This window comes from Coregonus clupeaformis, chromosome 25 (assembly GCF_020615455.1).
Source record: "Coregonus clupeaformis isolate EN_2021a chromosome 25, ASM2061545v1, whole genome shotgun sequence".
NCBI lineage: Eukaryota > Metazoa > Chordata > Actinopteri > Salmoniformes > Salmonidae > Coregonus > Coregonus clupeaformis.
The window spans coordinates 28,913,790-28,941,175 of record NC_059216.1 but is presented as its reverse complement, the minus strand read 5'-3'; the positions used below and the strand labels follow the sequence as shown (position 1 = coordinate 28,941,175).

The following is a 27,386-nucleotide window of genomic DNA, read 5'->3' as shown; positions in this document are numbered from 1 at the left end:
AAAAGTAAATGGGAAACCTTGTAGCAGAAGCCTTCGGTACTGGGTTTAGTATTGAAATTCTGCTGGGTCTACTTGGGAGTGGGTGGGAATTAAATAGTAGACCAGGTAGCCAAAAGGGCTTTAAAACAAGATATAATTGATATTCATGCTTCACTGGGTAGAGGTGAGGCCAAATGTAAGATTAGAGCCATTATTATAGAACAGGTGGGACAGAGCGCAAGGACCAGCATTTATATGCCTTCCAAAGAAAGGTTGGTGGACCAAGATTCAAGGGTCAGATTAGGAAGGAAGAGGTGGTGTCTGCTCAGTTGTGTCTAGGACATTGTACATTAAACTCATTATATCTGGTTGGCAAGCATGCACATAGTTTGTGTGCGGAGTGTATGGTTGATGAAACAGTGAAGCATGTGTTGTTGTTTTGTTGTAAGTACTGGTAGGCCTATGTGGAAGAGGAATGATTTTCTGCCGGAATAACTGAATCACTGGATATTAACACCGGATCGCAACCAGCTAGCCGCAACCGGATGGATGCTGCTGTTGGCTAATCACCGCTGCCCCCGAAGCTAGCACCAGTTAGCCTTGAGCTAGCCTCGAGCCAGGCCCATATCCCGGCTATCTACCTCTCTGTCTACCGGACGGCAGTAGCCAGCTAACTAGCTTCTTGCTATTAGCCACCGTTAGCGGTTTTTCACCATTGTCCGTGGCCTGCGCTACCTACCAGCCAGCTCTAGCCTGGAAAATTATCGGCCAGTCTGCACTGTCTGCACAGTGCGTTATCGACCCAGAACATATCGGTTTTTCTGCCGTAATCACTGAATCACTGGACCTTTAATACCGGATCATCGCAACTAGCTAGCTGCAACCAAATGGATGTAGTTGTTGGCTAATCAGACCTGAGCTAGCCTCGAGCCAGGCCCATCTCCCGGCTATCTACCTCTCTGTCAACCGGACGGGACCTCCTAGTGTTGACACGGATCCCCGCCGATCCAACACGACTGGTCTGCGAACGAAATCGTCTGATGTGGTTTCAACAGGCTTCCCGTTACGACGTCGACCACGAAGATCCATCTGCTAGCCCCGGCACGCAAGCACACGCCTTGGTTTCTTGCACGTTAACATCCGAAGCCTCCTCCCTAAGTTTGAGTTATTCACTGCGTTAGCACACTCCGCCAACCCTGATGTTCTAGCAGTATCTGAATCCTGGCTTAGGAAGGCCACCAAAAATTCAGAAATGTCCATCCCCAACTACAACATTTTCCGTCTCGATAGAACTGCCAAAGGGGGTGGGGTTGCAATCTACTGTAGAGATAGCCTGCAGAGCTCTATCGTACTATCCAGGTCTGTGCCCAAACAGTTTGAGCTTCTACTTCTAAAAATCCACCTTTCCAGAAATAAGTCTCTCACTTTTGCCGCTTGCTACAGACCCAACTCAGCCCCGAGCTGTGCCCTGGACACCATATGTGAACTGATTGCCCCCCATCTATCTTCAGAGTTCATACTGCTTGGTGACCTAAACTGGGATATGCTTAACACCCCGGCCAACCTACAATCTAAACTAGATGCCCTCAATCTCACACAAATTATCAACGAACCTACCAGGTACAACCCTAAATCTGTAAACATGGTCACCCTCATAGATATCATCCTGACAAATATACCCTCTAAATACACCTCCGCTGTCTTCAACCAGGATCTCAGCGATCACTGCCTTATTGCCTGCGTCCGTAATGGCTCCACGGTCAAATGACCACCCCTCATCACTGTCAAACGCTCCCTAAAGCACTTTAGCGAGCAGGCCTTTCTAATTGACCTGGCCCGGGTATCCTGGATGGATATTGACCTCATTCCGTCAGTAGAGGATGCCTGGTTGTTCTTTAAAAGTGCTTTCCTCTCAATCTTAAATAAGCATGCCCCATTCAAATAATTCAGAACTAAGAACAGATATAGCTCCTGGTTCTCCTCAGACTTGACTGCCCTTGACCAGCACAAAAACATCCTATGGCATACTGCATTAGCATCAAACAGCCCCCGCGATATGCAACTTTTCAGGGAAGTCAGGAACCAATATACACAATCAGTTAGGAAAGCAAAGGCTAGCTTTTTCAAACAGAAATTTGTATCCTATAGCACTAACTCCAAAAAGTTTTGGGACACTGTAAAGTCCATGGAAAATAAGAGCACCTCCTCTCAACTGCCCACTGCACTGAGGCTAGGAAACACTGTCACCACCGATAAATCTACAATAATCGAGAATTTCAACAAGCATTTTGCTATGGCTGGCCATGCTTTCCACCTGGCTACCACTACCCCGGCCACCAGCTCTGCACCCTCTGCTGCAACTTGCCCATGCCCCCCCGCTTCTCCTTCACACAAATTCAGACAGTTGATGTTCTGAAAGTGCTGAAAAATCTGGACCCCTACAAATCAACTGGGCTAGACAATCTGGATCCTTTCTTTCTAAAATTAGCCGCCGAAATTGTCACAACCCCTATTACTAGCCTGTTCAACCTCTCTTTCGTAACGTCTGAGATCCCCAGAGATTAGAAAGCTGCCGTGGTCATCCCCCTCTTCAAAGGGGGTGACACTCTAGATCCAAACTGTTACAGACCTGTATCCATCCTGCCCTGCCTTTCGAAAGTATTTGAAAGCCAAGTAAACAAACAGATCACCGACCATTTCGAATCCCACCGTACCTTCTCCGCTATGCAATCCAGTTTCCGAGCTGGTCATGGGTGCACCTCAGCCACGCTCAAGGTCCTAAACGATATTATAACCGTGATCGATAAAAGACAGTACTGCGCAGCCGTCTTCATCGACCTGGCCAAGGCTTTCGACTCTCTCAACCACCACATTCTTATTGGCAGACTAAATAGCCTTGGTTTCTCTAATGACTGCCTCGCCTGGTTCACCAACTACTTCTCAGATAGAGTTCAATGTGTCAAATCGGAGGGCCTGTTGTCTGGACCTCTGGCCATCTCTATGGGGGTGCCACATGATGTCGCTCTTGCTGCTGGTGACGCTCGGATCCACCTCTATGCGGACGACACCATTTTGTATACATCTGGCCCTTCCTTGGACACTGTGTTAACAAACCTCCAAACGAGCTTCAACGCCATACAACACTCCTTCCGTAGCCTCCAACTGCACTTAAACACTAGTAAAACTAAATGCATGCTCTTCAACTGAACGTTGTGTGCACCCACCCACCCGACTAGTATCACTACTCTCGGCGGTTCTGACCTAGAGTATGTGGACAACTACAAATACCTAGGTGTCTGGTTAGACTGTAAACTCTCCTTCCAGACTCACATTAAGCATCTCCAATCAAAAGTTAGATCTAGAATCGGCTTCCTATTTCGCAACAAAGCCTCCTTCACTCATGCTGCCAAACATGCCCTCGTAAAACTGACTATCCTACCGATCCTTGACTTTGGCGATGTCATTTACAAAATAGCCTCCAACCCTCTACTCAGCAAATTGGATGTAGTCTATCACAGTGCCATCCGTTTTGTCACCAAAGCCCGATATACTACCCACCATTGTGACCTGTACGCTCTTGTTGGCTGGCCCTCACTACATATTTGTCGCCAAACCCACTGGCTCCAGGTCATCTATAAATCACTGCTAGGCAAATCCCCGTCTTATCTTAGCTCACTGGTCACCATAGCAACACCCACCCGTAGTCTGCGCTCCAGCAGGTATATCTCACTGGTCATCCCCAAAGCCAACACCTCCTTTGGCCGCCATTCCTTCCAGTTCTCTGCTGCCAATGACTGGAACGAACTGCAAAAATCTCTGAAGCTGGAGGCTCTTATCTCCCTCACTAACTTTAAGCGTCAGTTGTCAGAGCATCTTACCGATCACTGCACCTGTACACAGCCATTCTGAAATTAGCCCACCCAACTACCTCATCCCCATATTGTTATTTATTTTGCTCATTTGCACCCCAGTATCTCTATTTGCACATCATCTATCATTCCAGTGTTAATTTCGAAATTGTAACTATTTTTGCACTATGGCCTATTTATTTATTGCCTTACCTCCATAACTTACTACATTAGCACACACTGTATATATATTTTCTGTTGTATTTTTGACTTTATGTTTTGTTTACCCCATATGTAACTCTGTGTTGTTGTTGTTTTTATCGCACTGCTTTGCTTTATCCCAACTGGCTTACCTGGTTAAATAAAGTTGAAAAAAATAATTAATTAATAAATAATAATGATGTGCAGGGTTATTGAGGTTGGCCGGGGATGGGGGGGGTAGGAAGGGATTTGGGGGATTCGGGGGATGGGGGAGGGTTTGTTAGTAGGGCTCTTTTTTATTTTCTTAGTAGCACAGGATTAAGATAGGAGGGTTTAGTTTCACTTAATGTTTGTTTCTTTATTCATATAGTTTGTAAACGGTGATTGACTACACACTCCAGTACAGTAGGTGGCGGCATGCACCTCTAACGTTTGTTTGCGGACTGCCAAAATATTATAATAGATGAAGAAGCAGCTTCCGGCTGATCGTTTGATTTAGCAGAAATTAAATCGTTTGATACGTCGTAAACATATTCTACTAAGTAATGTATTAAAGCTGAATCGTATGGAGGTTGACTAATAACATGGGTATGTGGATACATTGTACTTGGAAAGTGTCTGCTCAATGATGGCTTGAATATAACGTCCTGTCGCCTAAGCTAGGCTAGCTTGCTAGCTAGTTAACGTTAGCGGTTCTAGCTAGCTAACTACTAGTCTAGCTAGCGTTACTTGCTAGTTGTTAGATGATGTGTTAGCTAGCTATTATGCTAAAGTACGTTATAGACGTCTGCAGTATTGTCAATAACTGACTTGTTGTCTTACTTACTCCTGGCTTTATTACAGCAGTAGCTATGAGTTCAACTTGTCCGGGACTGTATTGCGGCAAGACGTTAACAAATGGCTCATTTGATGGAGAATGTGGGGTGAGTAGCTCCACCCAGCTGATTTTCAACAAAAATCATCGATCTAGGCTGTTGGAATGGCATTATAGCTACTGTAGCACTAGCTATGTTTTGTAACCTTATAGTAGGCTATGCCCGCACACTAAAATGTAGTTGAATGATCAGGTATGTCCCAGAGGAGAGAGGACTAACATGCAGAAGATCTGTGAGAAGTGTACAGAATCCCCTGAACTTTATGACTGGCTGTACCTGGGCTTCATGGCAATGCTGCCACTGGTTCTACACTGGTTCTTCATTGAGTGGTACTCTGGAAAGAAAAGGTAATGCCTCACATTCATGCCAATTTACTGCAGAGGTAAACAATTATGTATTTGGTCATCATAACCCATGGTCAATAGGCAGCAAATTGTGGAATTTACTGTAGAGGTGCTTTTGGAAAGGAGGTTTTTAACTTTGTCCTCTTGTAGCCTACTTGGTAACTCACGTTAATGTTTCTGATATTATGTATATTTTTCTGCAGCTCCAGTGCCCTCTTCCAACACATAACTGCCCTGTTTGAGTGCAGTGCTGCGGCTGTGCTGACTCTACTGGTCAACGACCCAGTGGGTCTGCTGTCTATCAGGTCCTGCAGAGTCCAGATGCTGTCAGACTGGTACACCATGCTGTACAACCCCAGCCCAGACTATGTCACAACTCTACACTGCACACAGGAAGCTGTCTTTCCCCTGTGAGTAGCCTATGTTGTCCATGTCATGAATTGGACCTATACGCGTTGTACTTGTAGGGGTGATTTCACAGCTAGTCCTGGACCAAACACATGTTGAAATAGCTTTTTAGTCCAGTATCTCTGTCTCGAAACAGTCTCATAATGAACTGATATGAATTGGTAATGAGTTGAACATGTATTTGTAAGTCGCTCTGGATAAGACCGGCTGCTAAATGATGTAAATGTAACAGTTAATCAGCCTGGGGCAATGCGTTCTATTGGAAATAATGAACGACGTGGAAGGTGTATTCCATGACGCGCTAGCAGAGTCGAACTAACCTTCCACGGAGTTGCATTATTTTCCAGAGAACGCATAGAGCCCCGAGTTGATTGTCCCTTTTATACCATGGCTATAATTTAACACATTTGCCGCTACCTTCAGTCCTAGCTTGCTATTATGAAAAGTCGATTTCAACAATGCCAATAATGTTTTCAATGTGACTTTTGCTTTCAAAAGCTATAGCCATTGAATTATACTGTGATATACTGTGCGTTATAGGGAAATAATGCACGCTCTAGAATGCTCTTCAAGCCAATCAGAAACGACTATTCAACAATGCCATGGTATAAATGAAATTGGTTGGTATGTTCAGGTTCAGAGAAGTGTGCACACCATCAAGCACAGTGTGATGTGAGCTGTTTTGTTAATTGAATAACATGGCTTATCATATTCTGTGTCCGCAGGTACACTATAGTGTTGATCTACTACGCCTTCTGTCTGGTGTTCATGATGCTCCTGCGTCCACTCCTGGTCAAAAAGATTGCCTGTGGTCTGGGGAAATCTGACCGCTTCAAGAGCATCTACGCTGCTCTCTACTTCTTCCCTATCCTGACAGTCCTGCAAGCTGTGGGAGGCGGCCTGCTCTGTGAGTATGTTTTCAGATGAGGGTCCAGTCAGGTTCGGTCCAGTCAGGTTAAGTCCAGTTTGTATTTATATAGTATTCATGGTTACATAATTGATTTATGTGAAATGCATTCTTTTAAAGAGCGACTGCCTTTAAAAAGCAACGGATCCCTTTTAAATGTCCTCTGTGGCATTGATATCAGTCAGAAACAGGTGTTTTAGTGTCAAAATTGACTACAAATGGTAAATAGGATATTTTTGGTCATAAAGTCAGTATCGTCTAAAACAGAGTTTGGAACATCCATGCGTCACAACTGGTAAATTAAGGTTGGGTTTTGATTTGATTTTATGATGTCCATTTGCCCACTAACATGGGGTGAACAGCTGCGGTGATTGCGCTCTATCCAATAGCATAGACAGTGAGAAGGACCTGCCCAGCAGCTCTGACTTTGTTTACATTACTTTTTTTAAATAATTTTATTTCACCTTTATTTAACCAGGTAAGCCAGTTGAGAACAAGTTCTCATTTACAACTGCGACCTGGCCAAGATAAAGCAAAGCAGTGCGATAAAAACAACAACACAGAGTTACATATGGGGTAAACAAAACATAAACAACACGTTGCACATTTTGTTACTTGAGAAACACTTCAGTTAAATGTAAAATTGCGCAACTAAAACATCCTTGGCAAAAACATCAACATTAATTAGATTTCTTGAGCTATCTTAGATTCATTCTGGGGATTTTGAGGAAGTGAAATAGGCTTAAAGGAGTGGGGCAGGCAAATGGAATCGGTCAGGAAAACACGCCTCCAAGACTGAAATCTAATTTGTCTAATTAGCAACAGAAAAACACACGTGCCAATCGGCATGTTCAGTCACTCTTGAAGGCCAGAGGTCTTGTGGCCTTGGAAGCCCAGGATTCTCATGTTCTGTTCGAATGCCTGGGGAAGTTCTATTCAGGAAGACTATAAAACAATGTGTGGAGGACGGTGGAGTCTGCATGGAAACTAGTGGCACGTGAGAGTAGCTGAACCAGGCATACATGGATGCCAGTCGACCTGGGTTCAAATCCAGCCTATTGCCCTTTGACTCACCCTCCTATCTTCCCAGTCTTTCCAATACTTTACTAGCTCTTCAAAAAGTTAAAGAAATACAAAACTAGATGGCCTGCCCTACTCCGCCCCACTTCGCATGGGTGGAGCACCAAAGAGGTTGTTTCTGAATTTTTCTGACTTGCAACAAGCTAGCATAAGATACAACATTTGGTCTGACACGGTAGGAATAGATACACGGACAAATCATGGAAAAAAACTAATACGGGAATGCCTCTCCAGAGGGGAAACATAATTTTTGCACAGAGCAAATCAAATGTGAGTGTTAACAACCAACCATTCAAAAGCAAAATCCAAAACTGAAGTTCTCCAGACTTCCAATAGTCAAGGATTTGGAAGGAGGGCCTGGCGAGACTAGAGGTCTTGCCACATGACTGTGGTATAAGCTTGATATTTTCTGTTTATTTCAGATTATGCTTTTCCATATATTATTTTGGTGTTGTCCCTGGTTACCCTGGCAGTGTACATGTCAGCCTCAGAAATACAGGTAAGAAACTCTTTATTTTATACTTACCTAATGTTTGTGATCAACTCAGTCAACAACATTGTATGAGCACATATCCCATTTCCTAAGTGTTTACTCCTATCCATAGTCTTTCAAGAATCTTGTTGCCAAGAAGAAGAGGTTGGTGGTGCTCTTCAGCCATTGGCTCCTTCACGCGTATGGCATCATCTCCATCTCCCGATTGGATAAACTGGAGCAGGACCTGCCTCTATTGGCCCTGGTACCAGGACCTGCCCTCTTCTACCTTCTCACTGCCAGGTTCACTGAACCTAGCCGGATTCTGTCAGAAGGCGGCAATGGCCACTAGAACTATTATAGAGGGATGTGGGGATTAATATCCACCTATCTATCAATTCAGAAGGTGTTGTGCAATAGAGATCTGGACGATAGCCTTTACTGCCTCCTTTGAGTATGGTAGTATGAGGACTGCTAGTATGATGACTGCTGCATGCAGTGTTGATGGCGTGAGTTCATCTCACAGGGAGAAGGAAGATTTGATGATATTTCTGCAACTAAGGTGGGAAAACAATCACCCTATGCACATATGTATATAATCTATAAAGCTCCTTATATTTAGAAGTGTTGTAAATTATTGAATGTTATTGTGTTGATGTTTGTGGACACTTGATTGTTGTTGTCTAAGGCCTAAGATGTACTGTTCCTCATTGAGGCTGTTATACATGTTGTGTATAAACATATTCACTCTTTCATATTTTATGCTCAACATCCTTGATTGTTTTAATCTCCGATATCCTTGATTGTTGTTGTGAAATCGAAGATGGTCTCTGGATTGTCCAATAGTTTAAGTTAAGTTAAGCTCTTGAACTAAATATAATGTGCCAAAAACTCAACACATGCATACGCCCAGAGGCAGATACAATGGTCCATTATAACCTAATATTAATCGTTACAAGTCAAGTGGATGAAGTTTGATTATTTTGCTTGTTAAAAAATGTAATGAAAATTATATTGCCGTTTCCCTATAAATTCTGTTGTGGAAATAAGCTGTTGAATAGTAAGCAAGTGAAATTGTGAATTCAGTTCATGAATGCTCATAGAATGCCTGTAAATGGATAACAATGGACGTGTTTATTAGACCTATATAATTTTTAAACACAGAACGAGGACTTGACTTGCTATAATTTTGGCTATTGTGGAAACTGTCAAAAGTGTTGTTCAAATGACATCTTCTGAAATAAAAATCACAAGTGTGACTCAACTCATCTACTTCCATCTGATATGACTTTCATTTGTGCTTAGTTTTTGTAACACAAGCATTTCGCTACACCCGCAATAACGTCTGCTAAATATGTGTATGTGACCAATACAATTTCATTTTATTTAATCCTTTGTCTCACTTTAGTTGCTCTGTACTTTAAGTGTAATGTTTGATTTAGTACTGGCCAACAGGAAACTCCTGCCCTTCAGTTCCTCCTGTAGTCTACTGTTGATGTCCCCCAGTTGGAACTTCCTGACGTGGATCTTGGTCATGCGTTTGTGGATAAAGCCTCCAGAATCTTGTGGTCTCTCTGAAGATTCCTGAAGTGTTCAATGAGTCATTAGATTATTTAGTGTGGTCTCATGACATATACTGAACAAAAATATAAACGCAACATGCTACAATTTCAAAGATTTTACTGAGTTACAGTTCATGTAAGGAAATCAGTTAATTGAAATAAATTCATTACATTTTTACATTTAGCAGACGCTCTTATCCAGAGCGACTTACAGTTAGTGAGTGCATACATTATTTTTTATACTGGCCACAACCCTGGCGTTGCAAACGCCATGCTCTACCAACTGAGCTACATCCCTAATCTATGGATTGACTGGGAATACAGATATGCATCTGTTGGTCACAAATACCTTTAAAAAAAGGTAGGGGCGTGGATCAGAAAACCAGTCAGTATCTGGTGTGACCACCATTTGCCTCATGCAGTGCGACACATCTCCTCTTCAATGGCTGTGCGAAGTTGCTGGATATTGGCAGGAACTGGAACACGCTGTCTTCCTGGGCTGGCGTGGTTACACGTGGTCTGCGGTTGTGAGGTCGGTTGGACCTACTGCTAAATTCCCTAAAATGATGTTGGAGGTGGCTTATGGTAGAGAAATGAACATTCAATTCTCTGGCAACAGTGGCAACAGCTCTGGTTAACATTCCTGCAGTCAGCATGCCAATTGCACGCTCCCTTTAAACATCTGTGACAAAACTTCACATTTTATTGTCCCCAGCACAAGGTGCACCTTTGTAATGATAATGCTGTTTAATCAGCTTCTTGATATGTCACACCTGTCAGGTGGATGGATTATCTTGGCAAAGGAGAAATGAAATTTTAGAAATAAGCTTTTTGTGCATATGGACAATTTCTGGGATCTTGGATGTTGTGTTTATATTTTTGTTCAGTGTAGTGTACTATTGACTTATGAACCACTCAAGTCCTACATTATATTGTTAGATTATAGGAGTAACTCTGGTAGGCCTGAAACAGTCTTCCTCACCTCAAGTTCAACTGTCGGAGTCAGTTGGAGTGCCGGGGCGCACTGCCCTCATATCATAGGCCTGCAGTAGCTAAAGCTTAATAATAGCCACACCATACCAAACCTTCAGAAACGTCTCTAAACTTTATTATGGTAATATCAAAAGTAAGTCAAGCGATCGTTTTTAAGGAAAATACGAGCAGAAGAGCGAATTTTTTTTTTGGGACAACCCTACCCTATTTAGGACTGCCCCTTCCCCAGTACATTTAAATCTGTCCCTTATTGACTCAAGACATTTCAGCTTTTCATTTTGAATTAATTTGTAAAAATATCTAATAACATAATTACACTTTCACATTATGGGGTAGTGTGCGTAGGCTAGTGACACAAAATCTCAATTTAAACAATTTTAAATTCAGGCTGTAACACAACAAAATGTGGAAAAAATCAAGGGGTGTGAATACTTTCTGAAGGCACTGTATCTTCACTAAAACCACTGAAAAGATTTTGCCTGCAAACTTTGGTTTCGAATCGCAACGTTCTGGCATGTCTGCCTCGTGATTTGTTGGGGGAGTTGTCAATCTGAAGAGGACTCTCCCCGGAACAATTTTTTCCCCCTTTTCGAAGTTACCAAGAGAATCCCTCATTAATCCCAGACCTAGTGCTGTTGCTGCCCTAGGTCTAGGATGTTTGAGAAATATACAGTTGAAGTCGGAAGTTTACATTCACCTTAGCCAAATACATTTAAACTCAGTTTTTCACAATTCCTGACATTTAATCCTAGTAAAAATTCCCTGTTTTAGGTCAGTTAGGATTACCACTTTATTTTAAGAATGTGAAATGTCAGAATAATAGTAGAGAGAATTATTTATTTCAGCAAACGTTTTGGGTAGCCTTCCACAAGCTTCCCACAATAAGTTGGGTGAATTTTGGCCCATTCCTTCTGACAGAACTGGTGTAACTGAGTCAGGTTTGTAGGCCTCCTTGCTCACACATGCTTTTTCAGTTCTGCCCACAAATGTTCTATAGGATTGAGGTCAGGGCTTTGTGATGGCCATTCCAATACCTTGACTTTGTTGTCCTTAAGCCATTTTGCCACAACTTTGGAAGTATGCTTGGGGTCATTGTCCATTTGGAAGACCCATTTGCGACCAAGCTTTAACTTCCTGACTGATGTCTTGAGATGTTGCTTCAATATATCCACATAATTTTCCTTCCACATGATGTCATCTCTTTTGTGAAGTGCACCAGTCCCTCCTGCAGCAAAGCACCCCCACAGCATGATGCTGCCACCCCCGTGCTTCACGGTTGGGATGGTGTTCTTCGGCTTGCAAGCAATCCCCTTTTTCCTCCAAACATAACGATGGTCATTATGGCCAAACAGTTATATTTTTGTTTCATCAGACCAGAGGACATTTCTCCAAAAAGTACGATCTTTGTCCCCATGTGCAGTTGCAAACTGTCTGGCTTTTTTATGGCGGTTTTGGAGCAGTGGCTTCTTCCTTGCTGAGCGGCCTTTCAGGTTATGTCGATATAGGACTCGTTTTACTGTGGTTATAGATACTTTTGTACCTGTTTCCTCCAGCATCTTCACAAGGTCCTTTGCTGTTGTTCTGGGATTGATTTGCACTTTTCGCACCAAAGTACGTTCATCTCTAGGAGACAGAATGCGTCTCCTTCCTGAGCGGTATGACGGCTGCGTGGTCCTTTGGTGTTTATACTTGCGTACTATTGTTTGTACAGATGAACGTGGTACCTTCAGGCATTTGGAAATTGCTCCCAAGGATGAACCAGACTTGTGGAGGTCTATCATTTGTTTTCTGAGGTCTTGGCTGATTTCTTTTGATTTTCCCATAATGTCAAGCAAAGAGGCACTGAGTTTGAAGGTAGGCCTTGAAATACAACCACAGGTACACCTCCAATTGACTCAAATGATGTCAATTAGCCTATCAGAAGCTTCTAAAGCCATGACATCATTTTCTGGAATTTTCCGAGCTGTTTAAAGGCACAGTCAACTTAGTGTATGTAAACTTCTGACCCACTGGAATTGTGATACAGTGAATTATAAGTGAAATAATCTGTCTGTAAACAATTGTTGGAAAAATTACTTGTGTCATGCACAAAGTAGATATCCTAACCGACTTGCCAAAACTATAGTTTGTTAACAAGAAATGTGTGGAGTGGTTGAAAAACGTGTTTTAATGACTCCAATCTAAGTGTATGTAAACTTCCGACTTCAACTGTAAATAAACAAAAAATACAGTGCGTAATACACTGCTCAAAAAAATAAAGGGAACACTTAAACAACACAATGTAACTCCAAGTCAATCACACTTCTGTGAAATCAAACTGTCCACTTAGGAAGCAACACTGATTGACAATACATTTCACATGCTGTTGTGCAAATGGAATAGACAACAGGTGGAAATTATAGGCAATTAGCAAGACACCCCCAATAAAGGACTGGTTTTGCAGGTGGTGACCACAGACCACTTCTCAGTTCCTATGCTTCCTGGCTGATGTTTTGGTCACTTTTGAATGCTGGCGGTGCTTTCACTCTAGTGGTAGCATGAGACGGAGTCTACAACCCACACAAGTGGCTCAGGTAGTGCAGCTCATCCAGGATGGCACATCAATGCGAGCTGTGGCAAGAAGGTTTGCTGTGTCTGTCAGCGTAGTGTCCAGAGCATGGAGGCGCTACCAGGAGACAGGCCAGTACATCAGGAGACGTGGAGGAGGCCGTAGGAGGGCAACAACCCAGCAGCAGGACCGCTACCTCTGCCTTTGTGCAAGGAGGAGCAGGAGGAGCACTGACAGAGCCCTGCAAAATGACATCCAGCAGGCCACAAATGTGCATGTGTCTGCTCAAACGGTCAGAAACAGACTCCATGAGGGTGGTATGAGGGCCCGACGTCCACAGATGGGAGTTGTGCTTACAGCCCAACACCGTGCAGGATGTTTGGCATTTGCCAGAGAACACCAAGATTGGCAAATTCGCCACTGGCGCCCTGTGCTCTTCACAGATGAAAGCAGGTTCACACTGAGCACATGTGACAGACATGACAGAGTCTGGAGATGCCATGGAGAACGTTCTGCTGCCTGCAACATCCTCCAGCATGACCGGTTTGGCGGTGGGTCAGTCATGGTGTGGGGTGGCATTTCTTTGGGGGGCCGCACAGCCCTCCATGTGCTCGCCAGAGGTAGCCTGACTGCCATTAGGTACCGAGATGAGATCCTCAGACCCCTTGTGAGACCATATGCTGGTGCGGTTGGCCCTGGGTTCCTCCTAATGCAAGACAATGCTAGACCTCATGTGGCTAGAGTGTGTCAGCAGTTCCTGCAAGAGGAAGGCATTGATGCTATGGACTGGCCCGCCCGTTCCCCAGACCTGAATCCAATTGAGCACATCTGGGACATCATGTCTCGCTCCATCCACCAACACCACAGACTGTCCAGGAGTTGGCGGATGCTTTAGTCCAGGTCTGGGAGGAGATCCCTCAGGAGACCATCCGCCACCTCATCAGGAGCATGCCCAGGCGTTGTAGGGAGGTCATACAGGCACGTGGAGGCCACACACACTACTGAGCCTCATTTTGACTTGTTTTAAGGACATTACATCAAAGTTGGATCAGCCTGTAGTGTGGTTTTCCACTTTAATTTTGAGGGTGACTCCAAATCCAGACCTCCATGGGTTGATAAATTTGATTTCCATTGATAATTTTTGTGTGATTTTGTTGTCAGCACATTCAACTATGTAAAGAAAAAATTATTTAATACGATTATTTCATTCATTCAGATCTAGGATGTGTTATTTTAGTGTTCCCTTTATTTTTTTGAGCAGTGTATTAAATGCATGTACTCGATAGATTCCTGAATAATGAAGAACGATGGAAAAAACGCAAACCTCTTCATACAGTTCCTCATATTTCTTCCTGGTTAAATACATCTCAGAGTTGACCTCTCACATGCTGCGCCTGATCTTTTTTTAGATCCTGCAGAGACTGGCACAGTTCCTATTTTTCTACTTCAAACATCGCTCTGAAAATAAAATGTAAAAACCTTAGACTGCATCAAATAACCAAACATATGTAGAGAAATGACAAGTCTGTAATAAAATGAAAAGATACTATTTGTTGCTTACAAGCTCTTCCTTTCTTTATTGAGCTGTCCATGCAGATCGTCCATATTTCTTTCAAACAGGTCTGCAATAACTCTATGAGAAACAGAATGCAAACTAGGTAAGAAACTATTCTCACTATTCTGCATGCCATTCTCTTTATGATCAGTACATAACTAAACCATGAGATAAAAGCTCTGTAGTTTTCAACATAATTATTTAGACTTTTCATACTTTATATTTCTAACTTGGTCAGATGGTTAATGCTGTCCTTAGTAAAATATAAGTAAATATGACTGTTAGTCAAAGTAAAGGGAAAGCAGAGTTGCAGGCTCACTCGATCATTTGTAGATGTAGGATGTAAAGAGGTATAGATCATGGAATACCATCTTGACACACTGAGGTGTTCAGCCATGACGTCGTCGTCCTCTTTCCACTGAGCTTTGAAGCTGTCAGACTTCAGGTAGATGGCGTTCACTATCTGGCCCTACTCCATCTCACCATCCACCTGCACACATAACAGAACAGAGCCCATCTACACAACACCTTATCTACTAATGCATGAGAATCCTCTACAAACAATAGAGGCTCCCCCACTAAACCCCACATACAGGCACGTGCACAGATAATAATAATAATTTGTGGACTTTCTTTCCTTCTTAATGTGTTTGAGCCAATCAGTTGTGTTGTGACAAGGTAGGGGTGGTATATAGAAGATAGTTCTATTTGGTAAAAGACCAAGTCCATATTATGGCAAGAACAGCTCAAATAAGCAAAAGAGAAACGATAGTCCATCATTACTTTAAGACATGAAGGTCAGTCAATACGGAAAATTTGAAGAACTTTGAAAGTTTCTTCAAGTGCAGTCGCAAAAACCATCAAGCGCTATGATGAAACTGGCTCTTATGAGGACCGCCACAGGAAATGAAGACCCAGAGTTACCTCTGCTGCAGAGGATAAGTTCATTAGAGTTAACTGCACCTCAGATTGCAGCCCAAATAAATGCTTCACAGAGTTCAAGTAACAGACACATCTCAACATCAACTGTTCAGAGGAGACTGCGTGATTCAGGCCTTCATGGTCGAATTTCTGCAAATAAACCACTACTAAAGGACACCAATAAGAAGAAGAGACTTGCTTGGGCCAAGAAACACAAGCAATGGACATTAGACCGGTGGAAATCTGTCCTTTAGTCTGATGAGTACAAATTGGAGACTTTTTGGTTCCAGCCGCTGTGTCTTTGTGAGACGCGGTGTGGGTGAACGGATTATCTCCGCATGTGCATTTCCCACCGTAAAGCATGGAGGAGGAGGTGTTAGGGTGTGGGGGTGCTTTGCTGATGACACTGTCTGTGTTTTACTTAGAATTCAAGGCACACTTAACCAGCATGGCTACCACAGTATTCTGCAGCGACACGCCATCCCATCTGGTTTGTGCTTAGTGGGACTATCATTTGTTTTTCAACAGGACAATGCCCCAAAACACACCTCCATGCTGTGTAAGGGCTATTTGACCAAGAAGGAGAGTGATGGAGTGCTGCATCAGATGACCTGGTTTGGGATGAGTTGGACCGCAGAGTGAAGGAAAAGCAGCCAACAAGTGCTCAGCATATGTGGGAACTCCTTCAAGACTGTTGGAAAAGCATTCCTCATGAAGCTGGTTGATAGAATGCCAAGAGTGTGCAAAGTTGTCATCAAGGCAAAGGGTGGCTACTTTGAAGAATCTAAAATCTAAAATATATTTTGATTTGTTTAACGCTTTTTTGGTTACTACATGATTCCATATGTGTTATTTCATAGTTTTGATGTCTTCACTATTATTCTACAATGTAGAAAATAGTAAAAATATAGAAAAACCCTTGAATGAGTAGGTGTGTCCAAACCTTTGACTGGTACTGTATATATAGTGCCTTGCAAAAGTATTCATCCCCCTTGGCGTTTATCCTGTTTTGTTGCATTACAACCTGTAATTTAAATGGATTTTTATTTGGATTTCATGTAATGGACATACACAAAATAGTCCATATTGGTGAAGTGAAATTTAAAAAATAACTTTTTTCAAAAAAAAAAAAAAAATACGGAAAAGTGGTGCGTGCATATGTATTCACCCCCTTTGCTATGAAGCCCCTAAATAAGATCACATAATTAGTTAAATAAGGTCCACCTGTGTGCAATCTAAGTGTCACATGATCCGTCACATGATCTCAGTAATAATACACCTGTTCTGAAAGGCCCCAGAGTCTGCAACACCACTAAGCAAGGGGCACCACCAAGCAAGCGGCTCCATGAAGACCAAGGAGCTCTCCAAACAGGTCAGGGACAAAGTTGTGGAGAAGTACAGATCAGGGTTGGGTTATAAACAAATATCCGAAACTTTGAACATTGGAGTATCTGTCCATAGGACGAATTTAAGCCGTACACTCCACAGAGCTGGGCTTTACGGAAGAGTGGCCAGAAAAAGCCATTGCTTAGAGAAAAAAATAAGCAAACACGTTTGGTGTTCGCCAAAAGGCATGTGGGAGACTCCCCAAACATATGGAAGAAGGTACTGTAGTCAGTTGAGACTAAAATTGAGCTTTTTGGCCATCAAGGAAAACGTCTGGCGCAAACCCAACACCTCTCATCACCCCGAGAACACAATCCCCACAGTGAAGCGTCTTTCATCGGCAGGGACTGGGAAACTGGTCAGAATTGAAGGAATGATAGATGGCGCTAAATAAAGGGAAATTCTTGAGGGAAACCTGTTTCAGTCTTCCAGAGATTTGAGACTGGGACGGAGGTTCACCTTCCAGCAGGACAATGGCCCTAAGCATACTGCTAAAGCAACACTTGAGTGGTTTAAGGGGAAACATTTAAATGTCTTGGAATGGCCTAGTCAAAGCCCAGACCTCAATCCAATTGAGAATCTGTGGTATGACTTAAAGATTGCTGTACACCAGTGGAACTCATCCAACTTGAAGGAGCTGTAGCAGTTTTGCCTTGAAGAATGGGCAAAAATCCCAATGGCTAGATGTGCCAAGCTTATAGAGACATACCCCAAGAGACTTGCAGCTGTAATTGCTGCAAAAGGTGGCTCTACAAAGTATTGACTTTGGGGTGGGTGAATACTTATGCAGTTCTGTTTTCTGTTTTTTAGTCTTATTTTTAGTTTGTTTCCCAAAAAAAAATATTTTGCATTTTCAAAGTGGTAGGCATGTTGTGTAAATCAAATGATACAAACCCCCAAAAAATCCATTTTAATTCCAGGTTGTAAGGCAACAAAATAGGAAAAATGCCAAGGGGGGTGAATACTTTCGCAAGCTACTGTATATATATATATATATATATATATATATATATTGTTTTGTATACAGTTTTTGTCATTGTTGTTCTGAACCCACTACCCGCAAGTTGCTGTGACATCGTCAAGTTCGTTGAGCCTGTTGGTCTGCCTGTACGGAGCTTGCGTGCGCCAGGGTTGCGTCTGCTCCCAGTCTTCCCTGTACGGAGATTGCTCAGGCCTGGTATCCAAAGTTCAAAACATGCATGTCTTGAGATGCAGTCACTGGTCGAGTGTGTGTAGCTAGCTACCTAGTTTAAATATCAACAGTACTGCCACAGCAGCATAATATTTGATTAACACTTGATAACACTTGATTTACATCATCAATATTCGGTGTGGTTGGCTGATATGTGCAGCAGAGAGAGAGAAAGACATAGAGAGAAGCGGTCGCATCAACGGCCCTCCAACTCAACTCGATCCCTTTTCAGGCGGGAGTTGCACACGTGTCAGGGCAGCAGCATCACAGGTAGTCTAGACTATGGCTAACAACCATATACTAAAATATAAACACAAGCCACTAGCCAGCCAGCCATATATCATGAGTTAGATTATTAATATTACATTAGGAAGTTAGTATTTAAGAATTTTAATCACAATCAGTAAAAATAAAATCTAGGTAGCTAACTAGCAGATTAACATCAATCATCAACATCAATGATCATCTGATAGCCCACCCTCTTTTCCCAATGTCAATCATGCCTTTAGAAGGCCCGAGGCACTGTAACTAGCTTGCTTACAGTTTCTGATGAGTGCTTTGTTGCAGAAATAAATAGGCTTATGTATATGAATTTTGAGATATGGGGGGCGGTTGCGGTTGGGCCTGCCCACATATCATCCCAGGGTGGTATTCAGTAGGGAGAAAAAGTTTTGAAACGTCGAGGTACTACCTGAATTTGTGCAAAAAGAACTCAAATCCAACCCTTAGGATCAGAAATCAGTTTGAGAAATGTTTCTGACTTTTGCCAGACACCTCAAGTCCTCTACAAGTGGAAACCAGGAGGGTAATTCTATTTATTCACGCTTATTCAGCCTTTCATCGGCTTGTATGACCAGACACAGCTGCTATGCCCTTTGATGGACTGTGTGAACTCTAGCACATCAGAAGATACTCCAGTAAACTGGCTCCCTTAAAGGTCAGACTCGGCACAAAGTGCCTTTGAAGGAATACTTTCTTAAAAGATCAATTTGACTACTGAATAGCAGAGGTGAGGCCTCTGGCAGTGGCAGGAAATCGATGCCTCAAATCTGACATCATACAGGTGTTTATGATCCCTCTCACCATAGCAACACCGACGGAGAGGAGAGTGAGAGGGGAGAGGAGAATGAAGCAACATGTTGCCCTGGAGCTGTAATGTAGTAGTAGCATCGCCTAAATATCTTTCACCTCTCCAATCTTTTCCTCTAGTGCCTTGACTTTCAGTTCAAATGCCATTCTCACTTCAAAAAATATTAATGGTGGAAGCAAATATTATGTTTCGACCCTCCCTGCTGCTTTGACCCCCCCAACAAATATTAATGGTGGAAGCAAATATTATGTTTCGACCCTCCCTGCTGCTTTGACCCCCCTTCTCTCTCTCTCTCTCTGTCTCGCTCTCTCTCTCTTGGACCTGCTGTCTAGACCTCTGAATGCTCGGCTATGAAACGCCAACTGACATTTACTCCTGAGGTGTTGAACTGTTGCATCCTCTATAACCACTGTGGTTATTATTTGACCCTGCTGGTCATCTATGAACGTTTGAATGTCTTGAAGAACGATCTGGCCTTAATGGCGATGTACTCTTATAAGGAGGACTGGCCACCCCTCGGAGCCTGGTTCCACTCTAGTTTTCTTCCTAGGTTCCTGCCTTTCGAAGGAGTTTTTCCTAGACACTATGCTTCTGTATCTGCATTGCTTTCTCTTTGGGATTTTAGGCTGGGTATCGGCATAGCACTTTGTGACAATGGCTGGTGTAAAAAGGGCTTTATAAAATTGATTTCATTGATGTAATACTAAATGTATTTGATTGATGTAAATGGAATATATACAGCACCAGTCAAAAGTTTGGACACACCTACTCATTCCAGGGTGTTTCTTTATTTTTACTATTCTCTACATTGTAGAATAATAGTGAAGACATCAAAACTATGAAATAACACATATATATTTTATATTTTAGATTCTTCAAAGTAGCCACCCTTTGCCTTGATGACAGCTTTGCACACTCTTGGCATTCTCTCAACCAGCTTCACCTGGAATGCTTTTCCAACAGTCTTGAAGGAGTTCCCACATATGCTGAGCACTTGTTGGCTGCTTTTCCTTCACTCTGAGGTCAACTCATCCAAAATCATCTCAATTGGTTAGAGGTCGGGTGATTGTGGAGGCCAGGTCATCTGATGCAGCACTCCATCACTCTCCTTCTAGGTAAAATAGCCCTTATACAGCCTGGAGGTGTGTTGGGTCATTGTCCTGTTGAAAACAAATGATATTCCCACTAAGCCCAAACCAGATGGGATGGTGTATTGCTGCAGAATGCTGTGGTAGCCATGCTGGTTAAGTGTGCCTTGAATTCTAAATAAATCACAGACAGTGTCACCAGCAAAGCACCCCCACACCATCACACCTCCTCCTCCATGCTTCACGGTGGGATCTACACATGCTGAGATCATCCGTTCACCTACACTGCGTCTCAGAAAGACGTGGTGGTTGGAACCAAAAATCTCAAATTTGGACTCCAGACCAAAGGACAGATTTCCACCGGTCTAATGTCCATTGCTCGTGTTTCTTGGCCCAAAGCAAGTCTCTTCTTCTTATTGGTGTCCTTTAGTAGTGGTTTCTTTGCAACAATTCGACCATGAAGGCCTGATTCACAAAGTCTCCTCTGAACAGTTGATGTTGAGATGTGTCTGTTACTTGAACTCTGTGAAGCATTTATTTGGGCTGTAGTTTCTGAGGCTGAAACTCTAATGAACTTATCCTCTTCATCAGAGGTAACTTTGGGTCTTCCTTTCCTGTGGTGGTCCTCATGAGAGCCAGTTTCATCATAGCGCTTGATGGTTTTTGCGACTGCACTTGAAGAAACTTTCAAAGTTCTTGACATTTTCTGGATTGACTGACCTTCATGTCTTAAAGTAATGATGGACTATCGTTTCTCTTTGCTTATTTGAGCTGTTCTTGCCATAATATGGACTTGGTCTTTTACCAAATAGGGCTATCATCTGTATACCACCCCTACCTTGTCACAACACAACTGATTGGCTCAAACACATTAAGAAGGAAAGAAAGTCCACAAATTAAATTAATTGAAATTCATTCCAGGTGACTGCCTCATGAAGTTGGTTGAGAGAATGCCAAGAGTGTGCAAAGCTGTCATCAAGGCAAAGGGTGGCTACTTTGGGGAAACTCAAATATACAATATATTTGGATTTGTTTAACAGTTTTTTGGTTACTAAATGATTCCATATGTGTTATTTGATAGTGTTGATGTCTTCACTATTATTATTATTCTACAATAAAAAACCCTGGAATGAGTAGGTGTGTGCAAACGTTTGACTGGTACTGGTACACTACTGTTCAAAAGTTTGGGGTCACTTAGAAATGTCCTTGTTTTCGAAAGAAAAGTCCATTAAAATAACATCAAATTGATCAGAAATACAGTGTAGACATTGTTAATGTTGTAAATGGCAATTGTAGCTGGAAACGGCTGATTTTCAATGGAATATCTACATAGGCGTACAGAGGCCCATTATCAGCAACCATCAGTCCTGTGTTCCAATGCACGTTGTGTTTGCTAATCCAAGTTTATCATTTTAAAAGGCTAATTGATCATTAGAAAACCCTTTTGCAATTATGTTAGCACAGCTGAAAACGGTTGTGCTGATTAAAGAAGTAATAAAACTGGCCTTCTTGAGACTAGTTGAGTATCTGGAGCATCAGCAATTGTGGGTTCGATTACAGGCTCAAAATGGCCAGAAACAAATAACTTTCTTCTGAAACTTGTCAGTCTATTCTTGTTCTGGGAAATGAAGGCTATTCCATGCGAGAAATTGCCAAGAAATTGAAGATCTCGTACAACGCTGTGTACTACTCCCTTCACAGAATAGCAAACTGTCTCTAACCAGTATAGAAAGAGGAGTGGGAGGCCCTGGTGCACAATTGAGCAAGAGGACAAATACATTAGAATGTCTAGTTTGAGAAACAGACGCCTCACAGGTCCTCAACTGGCAGCTTCATTAAATAGTACCCGCAAAACACCAGTTTCAACATTAACAGTGAAGAGGCGACTCCGGGATATTGACCTTCTAGGCAGAGTTGCAAAGAAAAAGCCATATCTGTCACGCCCTGGCTCTGGGCGGTCAGCTGCTCCACACTGGAGCCTAAGCAATCCGCTCCACCGATGTCCAGTCCAGCTCCAGCCAGCGGGACCAGACCAGGGGCGCTACGGGGAGGTTGTTAGAGGGTGGTGGTCACGACCGGAGCCGGATCCGCCTCCGACGCGGAATGCCCACCCGGCCCCTCCCCTGTTGGGTTTATGTTGGCGCGGTCGCAGTCCGCGCCTTTGGGGGGGGGGTACTGTCACGCCCTGGCTCTGGGGACTCTTATATGTTGAGCCAGGGTGTGTAGGGTCTATGTTTTGTGTTCTATGTTCAGTTTCTAGTTCATGTGTTTTCTAGGTTGGCCGGGGTGGTTCTCAATCAGAGGCAACGAGAATCAGCTGTTGCTTGTTGTCTCTGATTGGGAACCATACTTAGGCAGCCTGTTGTGCACTTGTGTTTTGTGGGATCTTGTTCCGTGTTGGTTTGTGTTGTTAACCGAGGACTTCACGTTTCGTTTGGTTGTTTTGTATTTTGTATCGTGTTGCCAGTACACTATTAAAAAGATTTACGCATATCACGCTGCGCCTTGGTCCGTTGCTTACGACGATCGTGACAATACCTCAGACTGGCCAATAAAAAGAAAGATTAAGATTGGCAAAAGAACACACACACTGGACAGAGGAAGATTGGAAAAAAGTGTTATGGACAGACAAATTGAAGTTTGAGGTGTTCGGATCACAAAGAAGAACATTTGTGAGATGCAGACCAAATGAAAAGATGCTGGAGGAGTGCTTGATTCCATCTGTCAAGCATGGTGGACGCATTGTGATGGTCTGGGGGTGCTTTGGTGGTGGTAAAGTGGGAAATGTGTACAGGGTAAAAGGGATCTTGAAGAAGGAAGGCTATCACTCCATTTTGCAACGCCATGCCATACCCTGTGGACGATGACCCAAAGCACAGCTCCAAACTATGCAATAACTATTTAGGGAAGAAGCAGTCAGCTGGTATTCTGTCTATAATGGAGTGGCCAGCACAGTCACCGGATCTCAACCCTATTGAGCTGTTGTGGGAGCAGCTTGACCGTATGGTACGTAAGAAGTGCCCATCAAGCCAATCCAACTTGTGGGAGGTGCTTCAGGAAGCATGAAATCTCTTCAGATTACATCAACAAATTGACAACTAGAATGCCAAAGGTCTGCAAGGCTGTAATTGCTGCAAATGGAGGATTCTTTGACGAAAGCAAAGTTTGAAGGACACAATTATTATTTCAATTGAAAATAATTATTTCCAACCTTGTCAATGACTACATTTCCTATTCATTTTGCTATATTTCCTATTCAAACTCATTTAATGTATGTTTTCATGGAAAAGTGACCCCAAACTTTTGAACGGTAGTGTATATATATAATATTATATATATATTATATTATTACTAAAAAATACTTGCATCCCTTGTAATGTCCATTCTTACACTATATACAGTAACTGAATGAATGCAAATCTTACTTCTAAAGAACAAGTTCCTCCAATTTTGTTGCTTCTCTTTGCATTGGATTTCAGATAGTGACAGTCTGGCTATACTCCGCTCTAACTGGGCAATGTGCTGCAATGAAGGAAGATTGTAGTGTGAAAGAACAAAATAAATACGCATGTATTTATATCATACTATACAGTTATATCAAGTCAAGGGCATTGGTGGAGAATGAGAATCATTAATTATTTCGTTAAATGTACTACTTATCTGAAATACTTCAGTTCAGTTAACTTTTTTTTTTTAGCTCTGTGACTTTGTCCTCCTTATCCAACAGTTCTGATGAAATAATGTCCAACTCTTTGCATTTCTTTGCATTGTTTTTTTTCTGGTCCCGTATGTTATTGATGGCTTCCTCACACTAGAACAGCAGTGGAGGATACTATATATACAGTGCCTCACAGCAGGGTATAGTATCTCAGCTATAATAAGAACTGTATGTGGCTGTGATGCATCTCTCTCTGAAGATTCTCCTTTGTTTCAGCGAACATCTTGCTCTCTTGAATCATGACCTCCTCTAGCTTCACTTTAGTGGTTTCCACATCTGATAACTTTCACTTCTCTGATCTCATTAATTGTTTTGTTTAGCTGAATCTGTTTATTGGCCTTCTCTGACAGCTGGTAGTTTAATTGGTTGATGATATTTTCATGTTCACCTTTCACCAACTCTCTCTCAGGACTGAAAAAGTTTCCAAAACAAGTTACAGTGAGCTCCAAAAGTATTGGAACAGTCACACATTTTTTGTTGTTTTGGCTCTGTACTCCATGGATTTGAAATTATACAATGACTATGAGGTTAAAGTGCATACTGTCAGCTTTAATTTGAGGGTATATTCATCTATATTGGGTGAACCATTTATAAACTACAGCACGTTTTGTGCATAGTCCCCCATTTTAGGGGACCAAAAGTATTGGGACAAATTCACTTATATGTGTTTTAAAGTTGTCAAAAGTTTACTATTTGGTACGCAATGACACGCAATGGCACGCAATGATTACATCATGCTTGTCACTATACAAACTTGGTGGATGCATTTGCTGTTTGTTTTGGTTGTGTTTCAGATTATTTTGTGCCCAATAGAAATTAATGGTAAATAATGTATTGTGTCATTTTGGAGTCACTTTTAGTGTAAATAACAATATGTTTTAAAACAATTCTACATTAATGTGGATGCTACCATGATTACGGATAGTCCTGAATGAATCTTGAGTAATGATGAGTGAGAAAGTTACAGACGCACAAATATCATACCCCCCCCAAAAATGCTAACCTCCCCTGTTATTGTAATGGTGAGAGGTTAGCATGTCTTGGGGGTATGATATTTGTGCGTCTGTCACAAGCTTGATGTAATCATTGCATGCTTGGAATATGGGACCAAATACTAAACTTTTGACTACTTTAATACACATATAAGTGAATTTGTCCCAATACTTTTGGTCCCCTAAAATGGGGGGGACTATGTAAAAAAGTGATTTTTTTAAACTTTCACCTGATATGGATGAAAATACCCTCAAATTAAAGCTGACAGTCTGCACTTTAACCTCATAGTCATTGTATCATTTCAAATCCAAAGTTCTGGAGTACAGAGCCAAAACAACAACATAAACTTGTCACTGTCCCAATACTTTTGGAGCTTACTGTTGAATCCAAAGCAACCAGAACAGCTGGACAGTCTGGCACTAAGCAAGATGCCATGTCAAATGTAAACTACATGCAGATAACTTCGTTGACTTTTATCAGTGATTATCCATTGCTTCCAAGTTTTAGCTGTGCAACGCAGCATGGCACACCTGACCACTGGGTTGGCATGGTAACTAACAGGCACGAGACGAAATAGAGAGTCGAACACTGCACTCAAAGGTGAAGTGCATTTTGAATGGGATGTAGCCCAAAGGCCGGCAGATCGCGATATTGAGTCATTCCATCTTACTGTCCAAAGAGAATGCATGAAGCAGGCTATACACTCGTATCCCCCGTGGACCATTTTGTACATAAAACATTTTCAACTCAGGCCGCTGCGTCGATTTCCTATTTAATGGCGAGAAGGCTGAAAAAAATGGGGAAAATATGTGTACTTTCGTTATGAAACACCATTTTCCACCACCATGCTAGAGTGGCTAATGCCTAGGAACGCTAGTCCCGGATTTGCATATCGCGTTCAGCCAACCAGGTTGCAGTAGTCTGTTGTTTACCCCTGGCTGAATCACGGGGCGCAACATCAGGAGCATTAGGGCTATACAAGGTCCCCCCTCACACACCCAAAAAAATTGGGTTTTATAGCTAATCTCATGCTATTCTACACATTTTTCCATGAGGCTGAGAGAAAATGTTGCTATTTTAAAGCTGGTACGCCAGTGGAATAACATGGATATCACTCTAACATTTTGAAGCTATTGTAGGTATTATACTGTATAAGGTATGTTCTGATTAATAAAAACAATTATTTAAAAAATAACATTATCCACCATAATTTACATAAAATGCCTTTAGAATTGTTGTTGATGATATACACTAGATGGCAGTGTAGGACCAGACATAGACCAATGCCCAGAACAAGACTGTCGAGTTTCCACCTGAAGTGATACCCATGCAGTCTGCAATGCATAGGTATTTCTGATTAGAGAAATGATCATAAGTCATCTATGGCAATGTATATGTCATGGTCGTTGGAAACGTGACATGCATCAAGACAGGTTCTATATGTCAGTAGTTCTCAAGAGTGGCTTGTTTCAAGTTTCAAGTTGTATTAGTCGTATGTACAGGATACACGAGGTATACATCGTCCAACGAAATGCTTACTTGCAGGTTCCTTCTCAACAATGCAACAACAATAAGAAATAAAATATAAGAACATGAACATAAAGTAATTGTCTCAGTAGAATAGAATAAACATTTTAGCATAAGTATAATACAGGAAGGCACAATTTATAGTCCAATATTTACACATGCTTGTGCTTTTTTCAATTGTGCCCAATGACCCCAAAGTGTCTGATATGTGTAGGCAATATGTTGGCATACCCTTGACCAACCCTAGTCCTTTCACATGTTATTGAACCCTATCTTGTCCTTTCACCTGTGCTTTCACCTAGATGGTGTTTTTTGTAGCTTACATGAACATAGACAGTCCAGATCTCTGTGTCTAGCAGCAGCAGCAATGCTGCTATTACATTTCCATACCTTTACAAGCAGGGGGCACTGTGGATCTGTCTGTACCACTAGGACCGATGGCTCTGATTCCTCCATGTCATCTGTCCTAACAGCAATCTGAAGTTATGAGTCTATAACCTTGGACAGGAGTGTCAGCAAACTACTGTCCAAACCTGGGCTAATCACTGGACTACCAAAACTAACATTTGTGGTAGGGTGTGGCCGGCTGACAATACTTCAGGTCTCAGGGCAAGTGACGTCACTGTACGATGACAACTTGCGTTCACTAGCTACTGTAGCTAGTTCACATCAGCTAAGCTCACCCCCCTTTGACTTCCT

The 27,386-nt window shown here is 42.3% G+C and overlaps 1 protein-coding gene across 1 annotated transcript; it reads left to right on the top strand.

Annotated features, from left to right (window-relative positions):
* Positions 1-4,499: 4,499 nt before the first annotated feature.
* Positions 4,500-9,386, top strand: LOC121539489 (JNK1/MAPK8-associated membrane protein-like). Its single transcript, XM_041848016.1, has 7 exons — positions 4,500-4,616; positions 4,872-4,951; positions 5,096-5,250; positions 5,451-5,657; positions 6,381-6,562; positions 8,065-8,141; positions 8,248-9,386. Exons 1-7 carry the CDS (start codon positions 4,613-4,615, stop codon positions 8,464-8,466), a joined length of 924 nt encoding a protein of 307 aa, XP_041703950.1. The 5' UTR covers positions 4,500-4,612; the 3' UTR covers positions 8,467-9,386.
* Positions 9,387-27,386: the final 18,000 nt, after the last annotated feature.

What these genes read in the sequence shown, in the direction of transcription:
- LOC121539489 (XM_041848016.1), top strand. An exon ending in CAGGAAGCTGTCTTTCCCCT is followed by an intron (nt 5,658 to 6,380) that starts GTGAGTAGCCTA and finishes CTGTGTCCGCAG; the next exon opens with GTACACTATAGTGTTGATCT. An exon ending in TGTCAGCCTCAGAAATACAG is followed by an intron (nt 8,142 to 8,247) that starts GTAAGAAACTCT and finishes TCCTATCCATAG; the next exon opens with TCTTTCAAGAATCTTGTTGC.